This window comes from Bufo bufo, chromosome 4 (assembly GCF_905171765.1).
Source record: "Bufo bufo chromosome 4, aBufBuf1.1, whole genome shotgun sequence".
In the NCBI taxonomy this organism is placed as follows: Eukaryota; Metazoa; Chordata; class Amphibia; order Anura; family Bufonidae; genus Bufo; species Bufo bufo.
The window spans coordinates 474427841-474443069 of NC_053392.1; the positions used below are offsets into that span (position 1 = coordinate 474427841).

Here is a 15229-nt window from a genome sequence, read left to right on the forward strand (position 1 = left end):
TCCAGTATACTGAACGCAAAATACTGTAGTGTGAAAGAGGCCTAACACAGAAGCGTTCCCATGGTGATGGGGACGCTTCCGGCCGGGAGCTCCTCCTACTGGTAAGTGACGGTTCATTTAGCAATGCGCCGCACAGACCTGTCACTGTCACTTACCAGTAGGTGGAGCTCCCGGCCGGACACGAACATCGCAGCAGCAGGTAAGTATGACTCTTCAACTATTGTACTATTGCTAAGTAACCATGGCAACGAGGACTGTAGTAGTGTCCTGGTTGCCATGGTTACCGATCGGAGCCCCAGCGATTAAACTGGGACTCCGATCGGAACTCCGCTGCCACCAATGATGGGGGGGAGAGATGGGAGGCCGCACACTGGCCACCAACGTTGTTAATGCTATAGAGGGAGGGGGGGGGGGGCAATGGGGGGCGCACACTGTGCCACCAACGATTTATTACAATAGAGGGAGGAAGGGGGGGGGGCGCACACTGTGCCACCAACGAATTATTACAATAGAGGGAGGGGGGGGGGCCGCACTGGCCACCAATGATATTCAAACTGGGGAGGGGGGGAGGGTCTGCCCCCTGCTGCCTGGCAGCCCTGATCTCTTACAGGGGGATATGATAGTACAATTAACCCTTTCAGGTGCCGCACCTGAAGGGGTTAATTGTGCTGATCACGGCCCCCTGTAAGAGATCGGGTGCTGCCAGGCAGCAGGGGGCAGTCTTGTACACAGTTTGTAGTGTATTCTAACTAGAAGCGTCCCCATCACCATGGGAACGCTTCTGTGTTAGGCCTCTTTCACACTACAGTATTTTGCGTTCAGTATACTGGACGTTTTTTGAGTTCAGTATACGGAACAGATACTGAACCATTCATTTCAATGGTTCAGCAAAAAATACTGAAGTGTCTCCGTGTGCATTCCGTTTCAGTATTTCAGTATTTCCGTGCCGTGGAAAGATAGAACATGTCCTATGTTTGTCCGCAAATCACGGTCCGTGGCTCCATTAAAGTCAATGGGTCCGCAAAAAAACGGAATGCATACGGAAGGCATCCGTATGTCATCCGTATGTCATCCGTTTTTTGCGGATCCGTCATTAACAAATGCTAGGCCCAGCCCACTGTGGCCATGTGTTTCTTGTTGCCAAACTTTGGCTGAGCACAAATACAGGTGGCTTCCGTTTTTGATCCGTGAAAAACGGACCGTATACGGGAACCATACGGAAACCATACTGAAACGTTTTTGCGGACATACTGAACGGAAACGGAGACACAACGGAACCCAAAAACGGGACAACGGATCCGTGAAAAACGGAACGCAAAACACTGAAATGGACATACTGTAGTGTGAAAGAGGCCTTAGAATATACTGTCGGTTCTGAGTTTTCACGAAGTGAAAACTCAGCTTTGAAAAAGCTTTATGCAGACGGATCTTCGGATCCGTCTGTATAAAAACTAAACTACGGCCACGGATCACGGACACGGATGCCAATCTTGTGTGCATCCGTGTTCTTTCACGGACCCATTGACTTGAATGGGTCCGTGAACCGTTGGCCGTGAAAAAAATAGGACAGGTCATATTTTTTTCACGGCCAGGAAACACGGATCACGGATGCGGCTGCAAAACGGTGCATTTTCCGATTTTTCCACGGACCCATTGAAAGTCAATGGGTCCGCGAAAAAAAACTGAAAACGGCACAACGGCCACGGGTGCACACAACGGTCGTGTGCATGAGGCCTAAATCTGTGTGCCTCAGTTTTCGCTATATATTGCACAAACTTAATCCAGATCAGCAAGTTTCCCTAGACTGCATTTTTTTTAAACTCCCAAAAATGAAGAAACACTTTGTATATTGTGAGTTTGTACCGTAGACTTTAAAATAACATGGCTGCTATAAACAAACAAAAAAATTATGTTAAAAACCCTGCCAAAAACCAGCGTTTTAAAATCCATAAAAAATGTAAAACAATCTACATGGTCCACTTTTTTGTACGCAACAAGCAATTTTCTATGGGTTTTAATATGCAATACAAATATTCTGTTAAAAATGCCATGGAAACAACCATGTGGCATTTTTCATATCGTTTTTTTCTAGGCCAAAAACACTGTGGCCAGATGTTACATTAAAATCTATAGTGAAATATATATAACACACTACATACAATGGGGGAAATTTATTTATTAAAATTTGAAGGAAAAAAAGCAAGTACAAAATGACGCCAAATAAAAAATGGCATTAATATTTTAAAAACGCTAGAATTTCAAAGTATTTTAAAACTCCACAAAATAAGACTGTGCCAAGGAGACCTAAAAAGACTGGTGACAAATAAAAAAATAAAAAAAAGGCCCATTTTACCCCTAGCTTAAAAAAAAAATTTTGAAAAAAAAAACTGAAATCCACATATAGAGAGCTTTCAGGTGTCACCTGGTAGTCGCAGTGTCTGTCTATACAACAGCCTAAGCTTAGTCAGATGACTGGTTAGCTAAGAGAGGATGCAAAAAATTCTATAATAAACTGCACAATTGTTATTTTTGGTATTTAAAAAAAATATTTACTGCAATCCTGGCTCAGGATCAGTGATGGTCAGTTCGCAGTGTTCGCCAGCGAACACATGCGGGCTGCCATCTTTAGTAAGGTAGACACACCCGTCCGGCGATGCACAGGTAAGCCCTTACCTGTGCCTGTGACGGGAGCCGGTCTGAAATCAAATGCAGTCACTGGGAGCAGGCAGTTCCGAGAACAGCCGCCGGGGGCCTTCATCGGGCTGTTCTCGGAACTGCCTGCTCCCGGTGCCTGCATTTTATTTTAGACCGGCTCCCATCACAGGCACAGGTAAGGGCTTACCTGTGCATCGCCGGATGGGTGAGTCTACCTTACTAAAGATGGCAGCCCGCATGTGTTCACTGGCGAACACTGCGAACTGACCATCACTGATCCTGAGCCAGGATTGCAGTAAATATTTTTAAAAAATACCAATTGTGCAGTTTATTATAGAATTTTTTACATAAAAATATACTGTGTAATAGACTTTGGGTCTGTTCACAAGATACTAGATCCTTATACCATTCATTTACTCCAACAGATGTCACTATATAGGCATCCATTGTCTATAGGCTCGTATGTTAAAAAAAAGCATACTTTGAATTACGGTAGTTTTTTTTCTTTGTGGGGTGCCCCTGTGCAGAATAGCGTAATATATTACTCTAAATTAAACAGCAAAGATGTATACCTGATGTATACAAGCTTGATGAATACCAAAACCATATTTCCCAGCATATACACCGCACATGATGTACAGCATATAGAGCCTAAGAGGTTTTGACATTTATACATTTATACAATTTATACAATTATTTAAATTTATGTGCAAACTATTTATATATTTCAGATCTGATGACTGGGCTTAAGTGGAGAAATAAAGCCCTATAGTTGATATCGCTGTCCAAATGAATATTACATTTGTGTCTGTACGTTCATCAGATGAAATTGTTGATATTATTTGAAAAAATGCTAACTTTGTTACAGCTCATGGGAAATATATTGAATGAAAAAAATATGTACATTTTGCTAAGTGTCAAGGACTTATTGAGAAACTATAATAATGTGTGGGGTGGAGAAGCTACGTCCCTGCAGGTCTCTTTATAAGGCCTCATGAACACGACCGTTTTTTTTTCCCCTTTACGGGCCGTTTTTTGCATTCCGTATATGGTCCGTATACGGAACCATTCATTTCAATGGGTCCGCAAAAAAAACGGAATGTACTCTGTATGCATTCCGTTTCCGTATTTCCGTTTTTCCGTTTCGTTGAAAGATAGAACATGTCCTATTGTTGCTCGCAAATCATGTTCCGTGGCTCCATTCAAGTCAATGGTTCTGCAAAAAAAAAAACAGAACACATACGGAAATGCATCCATATCCGTTCAGTTTTTGCAGAACTATCTATTGAAAATTTTATGCCCAGCCGAATTTTTTCTATGTAATTAGTGTATACTGTAAATGCCATATGGAAAAACGGAACAGAAACGGAAACACAATGGAAACAAAAGACGGAATAACGGATGCGTAAAAAACAGACCGCAAAACACTGAAAAAGCCATACGGTCGTGTGCAATAAGCCTGAGGGTCCATTCACACGTCCGTAGATATTTTGCGGATCTCCAAATTGTGGATCCGCAAAACACGGACACCGGCAATGTGCGTTTCGCATGTTGCGGACCGCACATCGCCGGCACTATAATAGAAAATGCCTTTTCTTGTTTGCAGTTGCGAACAAGAATAGGACATGTTCAGTTTTTTTTTGTGAACGGAATTGCGGATCCAAAAGTTTGGATGTGGACAGCACATAGCATCCGTTCCGGTCCCATTGAAAATGAATGGGTCCGCAAAATCCGTAACGGATCCGGAAAAAAATTGCGGACATGTGAATGGACATGCAATCATTAAAGATGGAGTTTGAAAAGAATATTGTTGAGTGCAATGTAGATACAACAGATATATATGTTTAGAGTACCTCAGTATCACCTCGAGACAGATTAGGAGACAGCGAGCGGAAAGCTGCATTGCTATTCACATCAATACGTTGGCTTCCATAGGCTGCTTCAGCTCTTGGGACGCTGGATGGAGAAACGAGATCACTGTCATTGCTCAGACTGCTGGTACTCATCCTGGAACACAAGTTTCAGGGAAACAGGGAAAGAATATGCCCTGGATGTCTCTGTCGTCAGGTCAGAAGCAGAACTCTGCTGCCAGCTACACCATTAGAGTACAAATGTTACCAGGAGACATGGCTGCATAGCAACCTGTATACACACAGGGCAGGGCTGTGCTTCTGAAAAGGAGGGGGTGTCACAAAATGGGAGGGAGTGCAAGTCAGTACAACAATGAAACACAGACGTACAGCACAAGCGTCACAGAAAACATCCAGAGTTTATGGCAAATGGTTATTTTGACTGTTGCCTGCGTGTTTCTATGTTTACACCACATGTGTGCCATGTATCAGGCGTGTAAGATTTATTTTAGTACAAAAAAAATTAAAGTGAGGTCAAGGTAATTGTTTTTCTTAACATAAATCCAGTTAGGTCCATATATATATATTTGGACAGAGACAAAAACTTTCAAATTTTTCTTCTGTCCATTACCACAACGGATTTTGAACAAAATAATTCAGATGCAGTTGAAGTTCAGACTTTCAGCTTTAACTCAGTGGGTTGAACAAAATGATTGCATAAAAATATAAGGAACTAAAGCATTTTTTTAAAACTCAATCCCTTCATTTCAGGGGCTTAAAAGTAATTGGGTAAATTAAATAATTGTAAATAAAATGTTAATTTCTAATACTTGGTTGAAAACCCTTTGTTGGCAATGACTGCCTGAAGTCTTGAACTCATGGACATCACCAGACGCTGTGTTTCCTCCTTTTTAAGGCTCTGCCAGGCCTTTACTGCAGCGGTTTTCAGTTGCTGTTTGTTTGTGGGCCTTTCTGTCTGAAGTTTAGGCCCCTTTCACACGGGTGAGAATTCTGGGTGGGTGCAATGAGTGAGTTGAACGCATTGCACCCGCACTGAATCCGGACCCATTCACTTCAATGAGGCGCTGAAGATGAGCAGTGATTTTCACGCATCACTTGGGCGTTGCGTGAAAATCGCAGCATGCTATATATTCAGCGTTTTTCACGCAACGCATGCCCCATAGAAATGAATGGGGATGCGTGAAAATCGCATAGCATCCGCAAGCAAGTGCGGATGCAATGCGATTTTCACGCATGGTTGCTAGGAGATGATGTTAGTAAATTGATAAAAGTCAATTTACTGTATTATTTTCCCTTATAACATTGTTATAAAGGAAAATAAAAGCATTCAGTTTTTTCTCACGCGCGTGCAAAACGCATTGCACTCGCGCGGAAAAAACTGAACATCGGAATGCAATCGCAGTCAAAACTGACTGCAATTGCGTGCCTACTCGCGCGGTTTTCCCGCAATGCACACGTGAAGTATCCGGAGCAAATCCGGGACGCCCGTGTGAAAGAGGCCTTAGTCTTTAACAAGTGAAATGCATGCTCAATTGGGTTCAGATCAGGTGACTGACTTGGCCATTCAAGAATATTCCACTTTGCTTTGATAAACCCCTAGGTTGCTTTGGCTTTATGTTTTGGGTCATTGTCCATCTGTATTATGAAATGCCGACCAATCAGTTTGGCTGCATTTGGCTGGATTTGAGCCCACAGTATGTCTCTGAAAACCCCAGAATTCATCCGGTTGCTTCTGTCCTGTGTCACATCATCAATAAACACTAGGGACCTAGTGCCACTGGCAGCCATGCATGCCCATGCCATCACACTGTCTTCGCCGTGTTTTACAGATAATGTGGTATGCTTTGGATCATGAGCTGTACCATGCCTTCACCATACTTTTTTCTTTCCATCATTCTTGTAGAGGTTAATTTTGGTTTCATCTGTCCAAAGAATGTTCTTCCAGAAGTGTTTAAGATGTTTTTTTTAGCAAAGTCCAATCTAGCTGTCTTATTCTTGAGGCTTATGAGTGGCTTTCACCGTGCAGTGAACCCTCTGTATTTACTTACATGAAGTCTTCTCTTTATGATAGATTTGGATATTGATACGCCTATATCCTGGAGAGTGTTATTCACTTGGTTGGCTGTTGTGAAGGGGTTTCTCTTCACCATGGTAATTATTCTGCGATCATCCACCATTGTTGTCTTCCGTGGGCGTCCAGGTCTTTTTGCATTGTTGAGGTCACCAGTGCTTTCTTTCTTTCTCTGATTTAAAAAGACAGGGGGCACACCAGATACTTCAGGGAGTGCAAAGGGTGGTGTAACTACATATGACATATGACCTGACCCAAGAATTAATTTCTTTCTTTCTCAGGATGTACCAAACTGTAGATTTTGCCACTCCTAATAGTGTAGTAATTTCTCGGATGGGTTTTTTCTGTTTTTGCAGATGGGTGGCTTGTTTCACCTGCATGGAGAGCTCCTTTGACCGCATGTTTACTTCTCAGCAAAATCTTCAAAATGCAAGCACCACACCTCAAATCAACTCCAGGCCTTTCATGTGCTTAATTGAGAATGAAATAATGAAGGAATTGAGTCAGTTGTCCGATTACTTTTGGTCCCTTTTAAAACAGGGTGTCACATGTAAAGGAGCTGAAACTCCTAAACCCTTCATCCAATTTTAATGTGGATACCCTCAAATGAAAGCTAAAAGTCTGGACTGTATGTCCATGTCCATTATATAACTATAAGGCCTCATGCACACGGACGTTTTTTTTCACGGTCCGCAAAAACGGGGTCCGTAGGTCCGTGATCCGTGACCATTTTTTTCGTCCGTGGGTCTTCCTTGATTTTTGGAGGATCCACGGACATGAAAAAAAAGTCGTTTTGGTGTCCGCCTGGCCGTGCGGAGCCAAACGGATCCGTCCTGAATTACAATGCAAGTCAATGGGGACGGATCCGTTTGACGTTGACACAATATGGTGCCATTTCAAACGGATCTGTCCCCATTGACTTTCAATGTAAAGTCTGGAGCCCTTTTATACCATCGGATCGGAGTTTTCTCCAATCCGATGGTATATTTTAACTTGAAGCGTCCCCATCACCATGGGAACGCCTCTATGTTAGAATATACTGTCGGATATGAGTTAGATCGTGAAACCTCATTTCCGACAGTATATTCTAACACAGAGGCGTTCCCATGGTGATGGGGACGCTTCTAGTTAGAATATACTACAAACTGTGTACATGACTGCGCCCTGCTGCCTAGCAGCATCATATCTCTCAGGGGGCCGTGATCAGCACAATTAACCCCTCAGGTGCCGCACCTGAAGGGGTTAATTGTACTATCATATCCCCCTGTAAGAGATCAGGGCTGGACCCCCCCCTCCCCAGTTTGAATATCATTGGTGGCCAGTGCGGCCCCCCCCCTTCCTCCCTCTATTGTAATAATTCGTTGGTGGCACAGTGTGCGCCCCCCCCCCCTTCCTCCCTCTATTGTTATAAATCGTTGGTGGCACAGTGTGCGCCCCCCATCGGCCCCCCCTCCCTCTATAGCATTAACAACATTGGTGGCCAGTGTGCGGCCTCCCATCTAACCCCCCCCCCCCCCCGATCATTGGTGGCAGCGGGTTACCAGCAATAGTACAATAGTAAAAGATTCATACTTACCTGGGAGCTGCGATGTCTGTGTCCGGCCGGGAGCTCCTCCTACTGGTAAGTGACAGTTCATTTAGCAATGCACCGCACAGACCTGTCACTTACCAGTAGGTGGAGCTCCCGGCCGGACACGAACATCACAGCAGCCACCAGCAGGTAAGTATGAATCTTCTACTATTGTACTATTGCTAAGTAACCATGGCAAACAGGACTGTAGTAGCGTCCTGGTTGCCATGGTTACCGATCGGAGCCCCAGCGATTAAACTGGGACTCCGATCGGAACTCCGCTGCCACCAATGATGGGGGGGGGGGGGAGATGGGCGCACACTGGCCACCAATGTTGTTAATGCTATAGAGGGAGGGGGGGCCGATGGGGGGCGCACACTGTGCCACCAACAAATTATTACAATAGAGGGAGGGAGGGGGGGGGGGCGCACACTGTGCCACCAACGAATAATTACAATAGAGGGGGGGGGCCGCACTGGCCACCAACCTATTATTACAATAGAGGGGGGGGGGCGCACTGGCCACCAATGATATTCAAACTGGGGAGGGGGGGAGGGTCTGCCCCCTGCTGCCTGGCAGCCCTGATCTCTTACAGGGGGATATGATAGTACAATTAACCCCTTCAGGTGCCGCACCTGAAGGGGTTAATTGTGCTGATCATGGCCCCCTGTAAGAGATCGGGTGCTGCCAGGCAGCAGGGGGCAGTCTTGTACACAGTTTGTAGTGTATTCTAACTAGAAGCGTCCCCATCACCATGGGGACGCCTCTGTGTTAGAATATACTGTCGGTTCTGAGTTTTCACGAAGTCAAAACTCAGCTATGAGAAAGCTTTTATGCAGACGGATCTTCGGATCCGTCTGTATAAAAAGTAACCTACGGCCACGGATCACGGACACGGATGCCAATCTTGTGTGCATCCGTGTTCTTTCACGGACCCATTGACTTGAATGGGTCTGTGAACAGTTGGCCGTGAAAAAAATAGGACAGGTCATATTTTTTTCACGGCCAGGAAACACGGATCTCGGATGCGGCTGCAAAACGGTGCATTTTCCGTTTTTTCCACGGACCCATTGAAAATCAATGGGTCCGTGAAAAAAAACGGAAAACGGCACAACGGCCACGGGTGCACACAACGGTCGTGTGCAGGAGGCCTAACTTACCTATGTTTTGGTAAACAGGTAATAAAAATAAAATTTGTGTCAGTGTCCAAATATATATGGACCTAACTGTAAATGTGCACTATAAGAGGGGTATTCCGATCTCTTAAACCCTCGCCTATCTCGATAATGGCTGGCCACTGCATCCTGGCAGAGAATGAGTGGACAAGGTAATAGTTCATGTGCGTGTCTCTCTCTATTCACTTTACAGAAAAGTATTTTTGTTGTCAACAGATTTTATGTTCACTATCTGATGTCCTGGAAATTGATGAGCCGAGATCACAGGGTTTTCAAGGCATCCACTAAGGCGATCAATATATATCCTCTTCAGGGCACCATCAGCCTTAGGCCTTATTCACACAGTCAGTGTACGGTCAGTGATTTCCATCAGTGACTGTGAGCCAAAACCAGGAGTAAAGCCTCCACAGACATAAGGTATAAGGGAAAGATCTGCACTTGTTCTGTGTTTAAAGCCGCACCTGGTTTTGGCTCAAAATCACTGACCTAACACTGACGTGTAAATGAGACCTTACAGGATCTTTGAGGCTGGGTTCACACTTGAGCGTTTTACAGCGCGTTCAAACGCGCTGTAAAACGCTCAACACATGAAAACCAATGCTTCCCTATGGCCCTGGTTCTCACTTGAGCGTTTTACAGCGCTGAAAAACGCGCTGTAAAACGCCCTACGCTCAAACAAGTACTTGAGCTTCTTTGGGGCGTTTTGACGCGCGTTTGTGGCCATAGGACATTGCAGTCAATCACACAAACGCGCGTTTACTATTGCAAAAAACGCTCGTCAAAAACGCGCGTTAAACGCGCATATCAAAGACGCTCAGGTCTGAACCCAGCCTAAGACTCGCTCTGTCTTTAGACGGGACCATCACCATATCCACTTTGGGAGGAGAGCCCCAATCATTCCACTGACTTTCTTTCTTAAACTGCTTGGTAACCGTGGTCTGTTTTGTCTCCATTGTGAAAACAAGAATAAACTCACAACACTAGCCCAAGCCAATGAGAAAAGAAATCAGCAGAGCGGACCTACCTGTTACCATTAAAGGATCAGAGCCACACAAAAATCCCTGTCAGACTCCTCCAGACAAATGGCTTTAATTATCTTAACTATACCATCCAACAGATGGGCCTCTTTCACACGGGCGTTGCGGGTGACGTGCGGGAAAAGATGCAGGTGCGGTGCGGGAAAATGCTCGATTTTTCTCCGCAAGTGCAAAGCGTTTTAATGCACGCGCGTGAGAAAAATCTGCATGTTTGGTACCAAGACCCAAACCCGGACTTCTTCACAGAAGTTCGGGTTTGGGATCGGTGTTGTGTAAATTTTATTATTTTCCTATATTTTCCCTTATAACATGGTTATAAGGGAAAATAATAGCATTCTTAATACAGAATGCTAAGTAAATTAGGAGGGGTTAAAAAAAATAATTAAAAAATAATTAAACTCACCTCATCCACTTGTTCGCGCTGCACGACTCGTCTTCTTTCTTCCTCGAGGAACTGAGAGGAAAAGGACCTTTGGTGATGTCACTGCGCTCATCACATGCTCCATCACATTGTCCATCACCATGATGATGGACCACAATGTGAGGAGCGCAGTGACGTCACCAAAGGTCCTTTTCTCCCAGGTCCTCAAAGAAGAAGAAAGAAGACAAGCCGGGCTTGTGAACAAGTGAATGAGGTGAGTTAAATTTTTTATATTTTTTTTAATCCCTCCATCCCTAATTTACTTTGCATTCTGTATTAAGAATGCTATTATTTTCTGTTATAACCATGTTATAAGGGAAAATAATAAAGATCGGGTCCCTATCCTGATCATCACCTAGCAACCATGCGTGAAAATTGCACCGCATCCGCACTTGCTTGCGGTTGCTTGCGATTATCACGCAGCCCCATTCACTTCTAAGGGGCCTGCATTGCGTGAAAAACGCACAATATAGAGCATGCTGCAATTTTCACTCAACGCACAAGTGATGTGTGAAAATCCCCGCTCATGTGCACAGTCCCATATAAATGAATGGGTCCGGATTCAGTGCGGGTGCAATGCGTTCGCCTCACGCATTGCACCCGCACGGAAAACTCGCCCGTGTGAAATTAAGTGTTGTGGTGGCATTCTCTTCCTCAGAAGACGAGGATCTAACCTTATATATCACTCTAAAATGGCAGTCCTCCCAACCATCCAGCCGTGTTGTATCACAATGACCATAAGAATAAATTAGACTCCTAAATGTTCTCTTTCCCTGGCCAGATTGCTTATAAGAGCAGTCAGATTCAGAAGACATGGCGCCTGATAGCACCAAAAAAATTAATATAGTGGACTGAAAGGAAAAAGTAGCTGGGGCAAATTGTGCCCAAACAATAACATAATATTTCAAATAACTCTTTACTTAGAGCTCCTATACTGGTGTCCCCTAGAAGGTCCTCCTATACAACCCTTTCAAGTAGGGCTGAATACTTCACTAAGGTTGTGGTAGAAGAGAAGAGAGATTGGGGAAAAAAATGCAATTCTGAAATTTGTGGTATTCCCTATAAGGTAAAACTGACTGGTTACTTTCATTCTCCAGGTCAGTATAATTACGGGGATACCATATATGCATTGTTTTTCTTGCATTCTAATACTGAACAAAAAATAAAAACCTTGAAAAAAATATTTTTTTTTCATCGCCATATTATGACTGATAATTTTTTGTAGTTATGTGTATGGAGATAAGTAAGGGCTTATTTTTTATCTGTAGTTTTAATTGATACTATTTTGGGGTGTGTATAACTTTTTGATCACTTTTTATTTAATTTTTTGTGAGAGGTTAAGTGTCCAAAAAACGGCAAATCGGCCGTATGGGATAAATATTTTTATATTTTAATAGTATGGGCGTTTTTGCATACAGTGATGCCCATAATGTGTATTTTTTTTATTATTGTTTATGTATTTTTATATTCATTTTGGGGAAAAGGGGGTAATTTGACTTTTTATATTTTTTTAAAAATTTTGTATTTTTAAAAACATTTATTTTTTTACACTTTTTTTTTATAGTTCCCATAGGGAACTAAAAAAAGAAATCATCAGATTCCAATGCATTAGCATGTATGAGAAATACAATGCATTCCAAAGGAGCCCCGCCACTTACAGGGGCTCAATAGGAACTAATGTGCGGCAGCTTCTGTTCATTCAGGAGAACAGAGGCTGCCGCACACTTCATCCGGCTCCCCCAATCCTCATTTATGCCAGTTCAGATGCCGTGGTCACTTTTGACCACGGCATTTGAAGGATTAAAAGTCCTCCATCAGCATTACTGCTGTTAGCGGACATTAGTCCTGGGTGTTTTCTGTATGAAACAGCAGGCGCCCAGGAGAGGATGTTATCTTTAAAGATCCGACATGTGATGTACTAGTACATCACATGTCAGGAAGGGTTAAAGGTTTCCCCACGTGTGCTTTGCGTAAGTTATCTGTTATGGTGCAACCTTGTGCTAAAATAACAAAATCATGTTTCCCTCCATCACTCAATACCCCATAATAAGAAAGTGAAAACAGAATTATAGAAATTTTTGTAAATTCATTAAAAAGGAAAAACAAAAGTTTTGCATAAACAGAAGTATTCAGACTCTGCTATGATACTTGAAATTTAGCTCTGGTGGCCTCTTTCTCTTGATCATCTTTGAGATGTTTCTACACCTTGATGTCTTGGAGTCCACCTGTGGTAGTGAACATGATCTGGAAAGATACAGCCCAGATACCGCTGGAAATGCATAGCGGAGCAAAAAGTAAGCCATAGGCCTCTTTCATACAGTTAGTATTTTTGCCTCAGTATTTGTAAGCCAAAACCAGGAGTGGGTCCAGAACACAGAAGAGGCACAAATATTTCTATTATACCTTTTCTCTGTAGGTTGCACTTCTGGTTTTGGGTTACAAATCCTGACCAAATACTTATGCAAAATACTACCCAAATACTGACTGTGTGAAAGAGGCCAGAGACACGATTGTGTGGAGGCACAGGTCTGGAGAAGGGTACAAAAAAATTCTGCTGCACTGAAGTTCCAAACAGCACAGTGGCCTTGATAATTCTTAAACAGAATAAATTTGGAACAACCAGGACTCTTCCTAGAGCTGGCCGCCCCACTAAACTAAGTAATCAATGGAGAAAGGTTTTGGTAAAAAAGGTGACCCAAGAACCCAATGGTCACTCTGGCTAACTGAAGAAACTTCCAGAAGGTATACCATCACTGCAGCACTGTACCATTCTGAGCTTTATGACAGAGTGGTCAGAAAGAAGCCTCTCCACAGTTTAAAAAAAACACTTGAAAGTCCACTTGGAGTTTGCAAAAAAACACGTAGCGGACTTTCAGATTGTGAGAAACAAGATTCTCTGGTTTGATGAAACAAATATTGAACTCAATTTTATACATTATATCTAGAGGAAACCAGGCACTGCTCATTTCCTGCCCAATACCATCCGTACAGTGAAGCATGGTGGTGGGAGCATCATGCTGTGGGGGTGTTTTTCAGCGGCAGAGGAGCAATGTGCTATGCTGAGCTCCTGCCCTATGTCAGCTCGCTTCACTCTGCTAGAACCTTTACTATGCAAGGCTTTAGCAGAGTGGAACGAGCGGGCACAGTGCAGGAGCTCAGCACAGCACATCACTCCTCTGCTTGTGCTCACATCTATGCCAGGCTTTAGGACAGGAGTGCTGGTACAGACAGGAGCAGCGATGTGCTATGGAGCTCCTTCCTGTACAGCGCTCAGTGCAACCACAGTGAATCTGTACTCCCAAACACACTAGTGCAGGGGGAGTACAGATTGCAAAGCGCTATAGGCACCTGAACTTCAGGTGTCTATATCCCATGGAAAACAAAAAAATAAAGTATATTAGAAAAAAAAATCATTTTAGTCCATTTACAGTAGGTTATAATAAACTTTGGGGCCCATTTATTAAGACCAGCGTCATTTTAGACGCTGGTCTTAATGAAGCCCCTGTGCTGGCGGAGGATCCACCGAAGTTATGAAGAGGCTCCAGCCTCTCAATAACTTTGGCGCATCTAGCACCAGTTCTAAATGTAAGACCGCTTCTGAGCTGTCTTACAGTTAGACCATTTTCTACTTTTAAACAGACGTAGTAAATGATGAGTGAGACGGGCCCGCGGGCTCGGCCACGTCACGCACACAACTTTAGACCTGGTACAGGTTTAGGTTTAGGTACATTTTAAGTTTTACCCTCCAACAAGACAAACAGTGCCTAAGCAAACTGCCAAGACAACAGAGGAGTGGTTTAGGGACAACTCAGTGAATGTCCTTTAATTGCCTGTGAAAGCCCTGACTGGAACCCAACTGAGAGACCTGAAAATTTCTCCATTCAACCTGACAAACCTGGAGAGGATTTGCAGTAAAGACTGGCAGAAAATCTGCAAACCCAGGTGTGCAAACCTTGCGACATCATGTCCAAGAAGACTGGAGGATGTAATCACTGCCAAAGGGGCTTTAACTAAGTCCTGAGTAAAGGTTCTGAATACTTATGTCAATGCAAGAGTTTCGTTTTTGTCTTTTCAATAAACTGCCAAATATTTCAAAGACATGCTTGTTTTAATAGCCACATGCATTCGCAATTCTGGAGCATCTAGTCCTATGGCTCCATGTTGTGCCATTCCTGTATTATTTCTACTAGAAGTTATGAATGAATTGTTAGCAGTCTGCAGTAAGGGTTAGGAGGGGAGGTAACAAGTTGGGGGCGTGTACCTGCACAGTCTGAAAATGGCAGCACTGATTGGATAGAGTGAGTCTGTGCAGGTAAACACCCCAAACTGGTTACCTCCCCTCTGTACCCTTATTACTGCAGACTGCTAGAAATTCAGTCATAACTTCTAGTTGAAATAATAGAGGAATGGCACAACATGGAGCCATGAG

At 43.6% G+C, this 15229-nt stretch overlaps 1 protein-coding gene across 1 annotated transcript in view; it reads right to left on the reverse strand.

The window, feature by feature from the left end:
* The window catches only part of CCDC170 (coiled-coil domain containing 170), a 111710-nt gene extending 107049 nt beyond the window's left edge, over window positions 1-4661 (reverse strand). The window contains exon 1 of the mRNA XM_040427349.1: window positions 4509-4661. Coding sequence (XP_040283283.1) covers window positions 4509-4661 — 153 coding nt within the window. The remainder of the gene's footprint in view (window positions 1-4508) is intronic.
* Between the last annotated feature and the right edge of the window lie 10568 nt (window positions 4662-15229).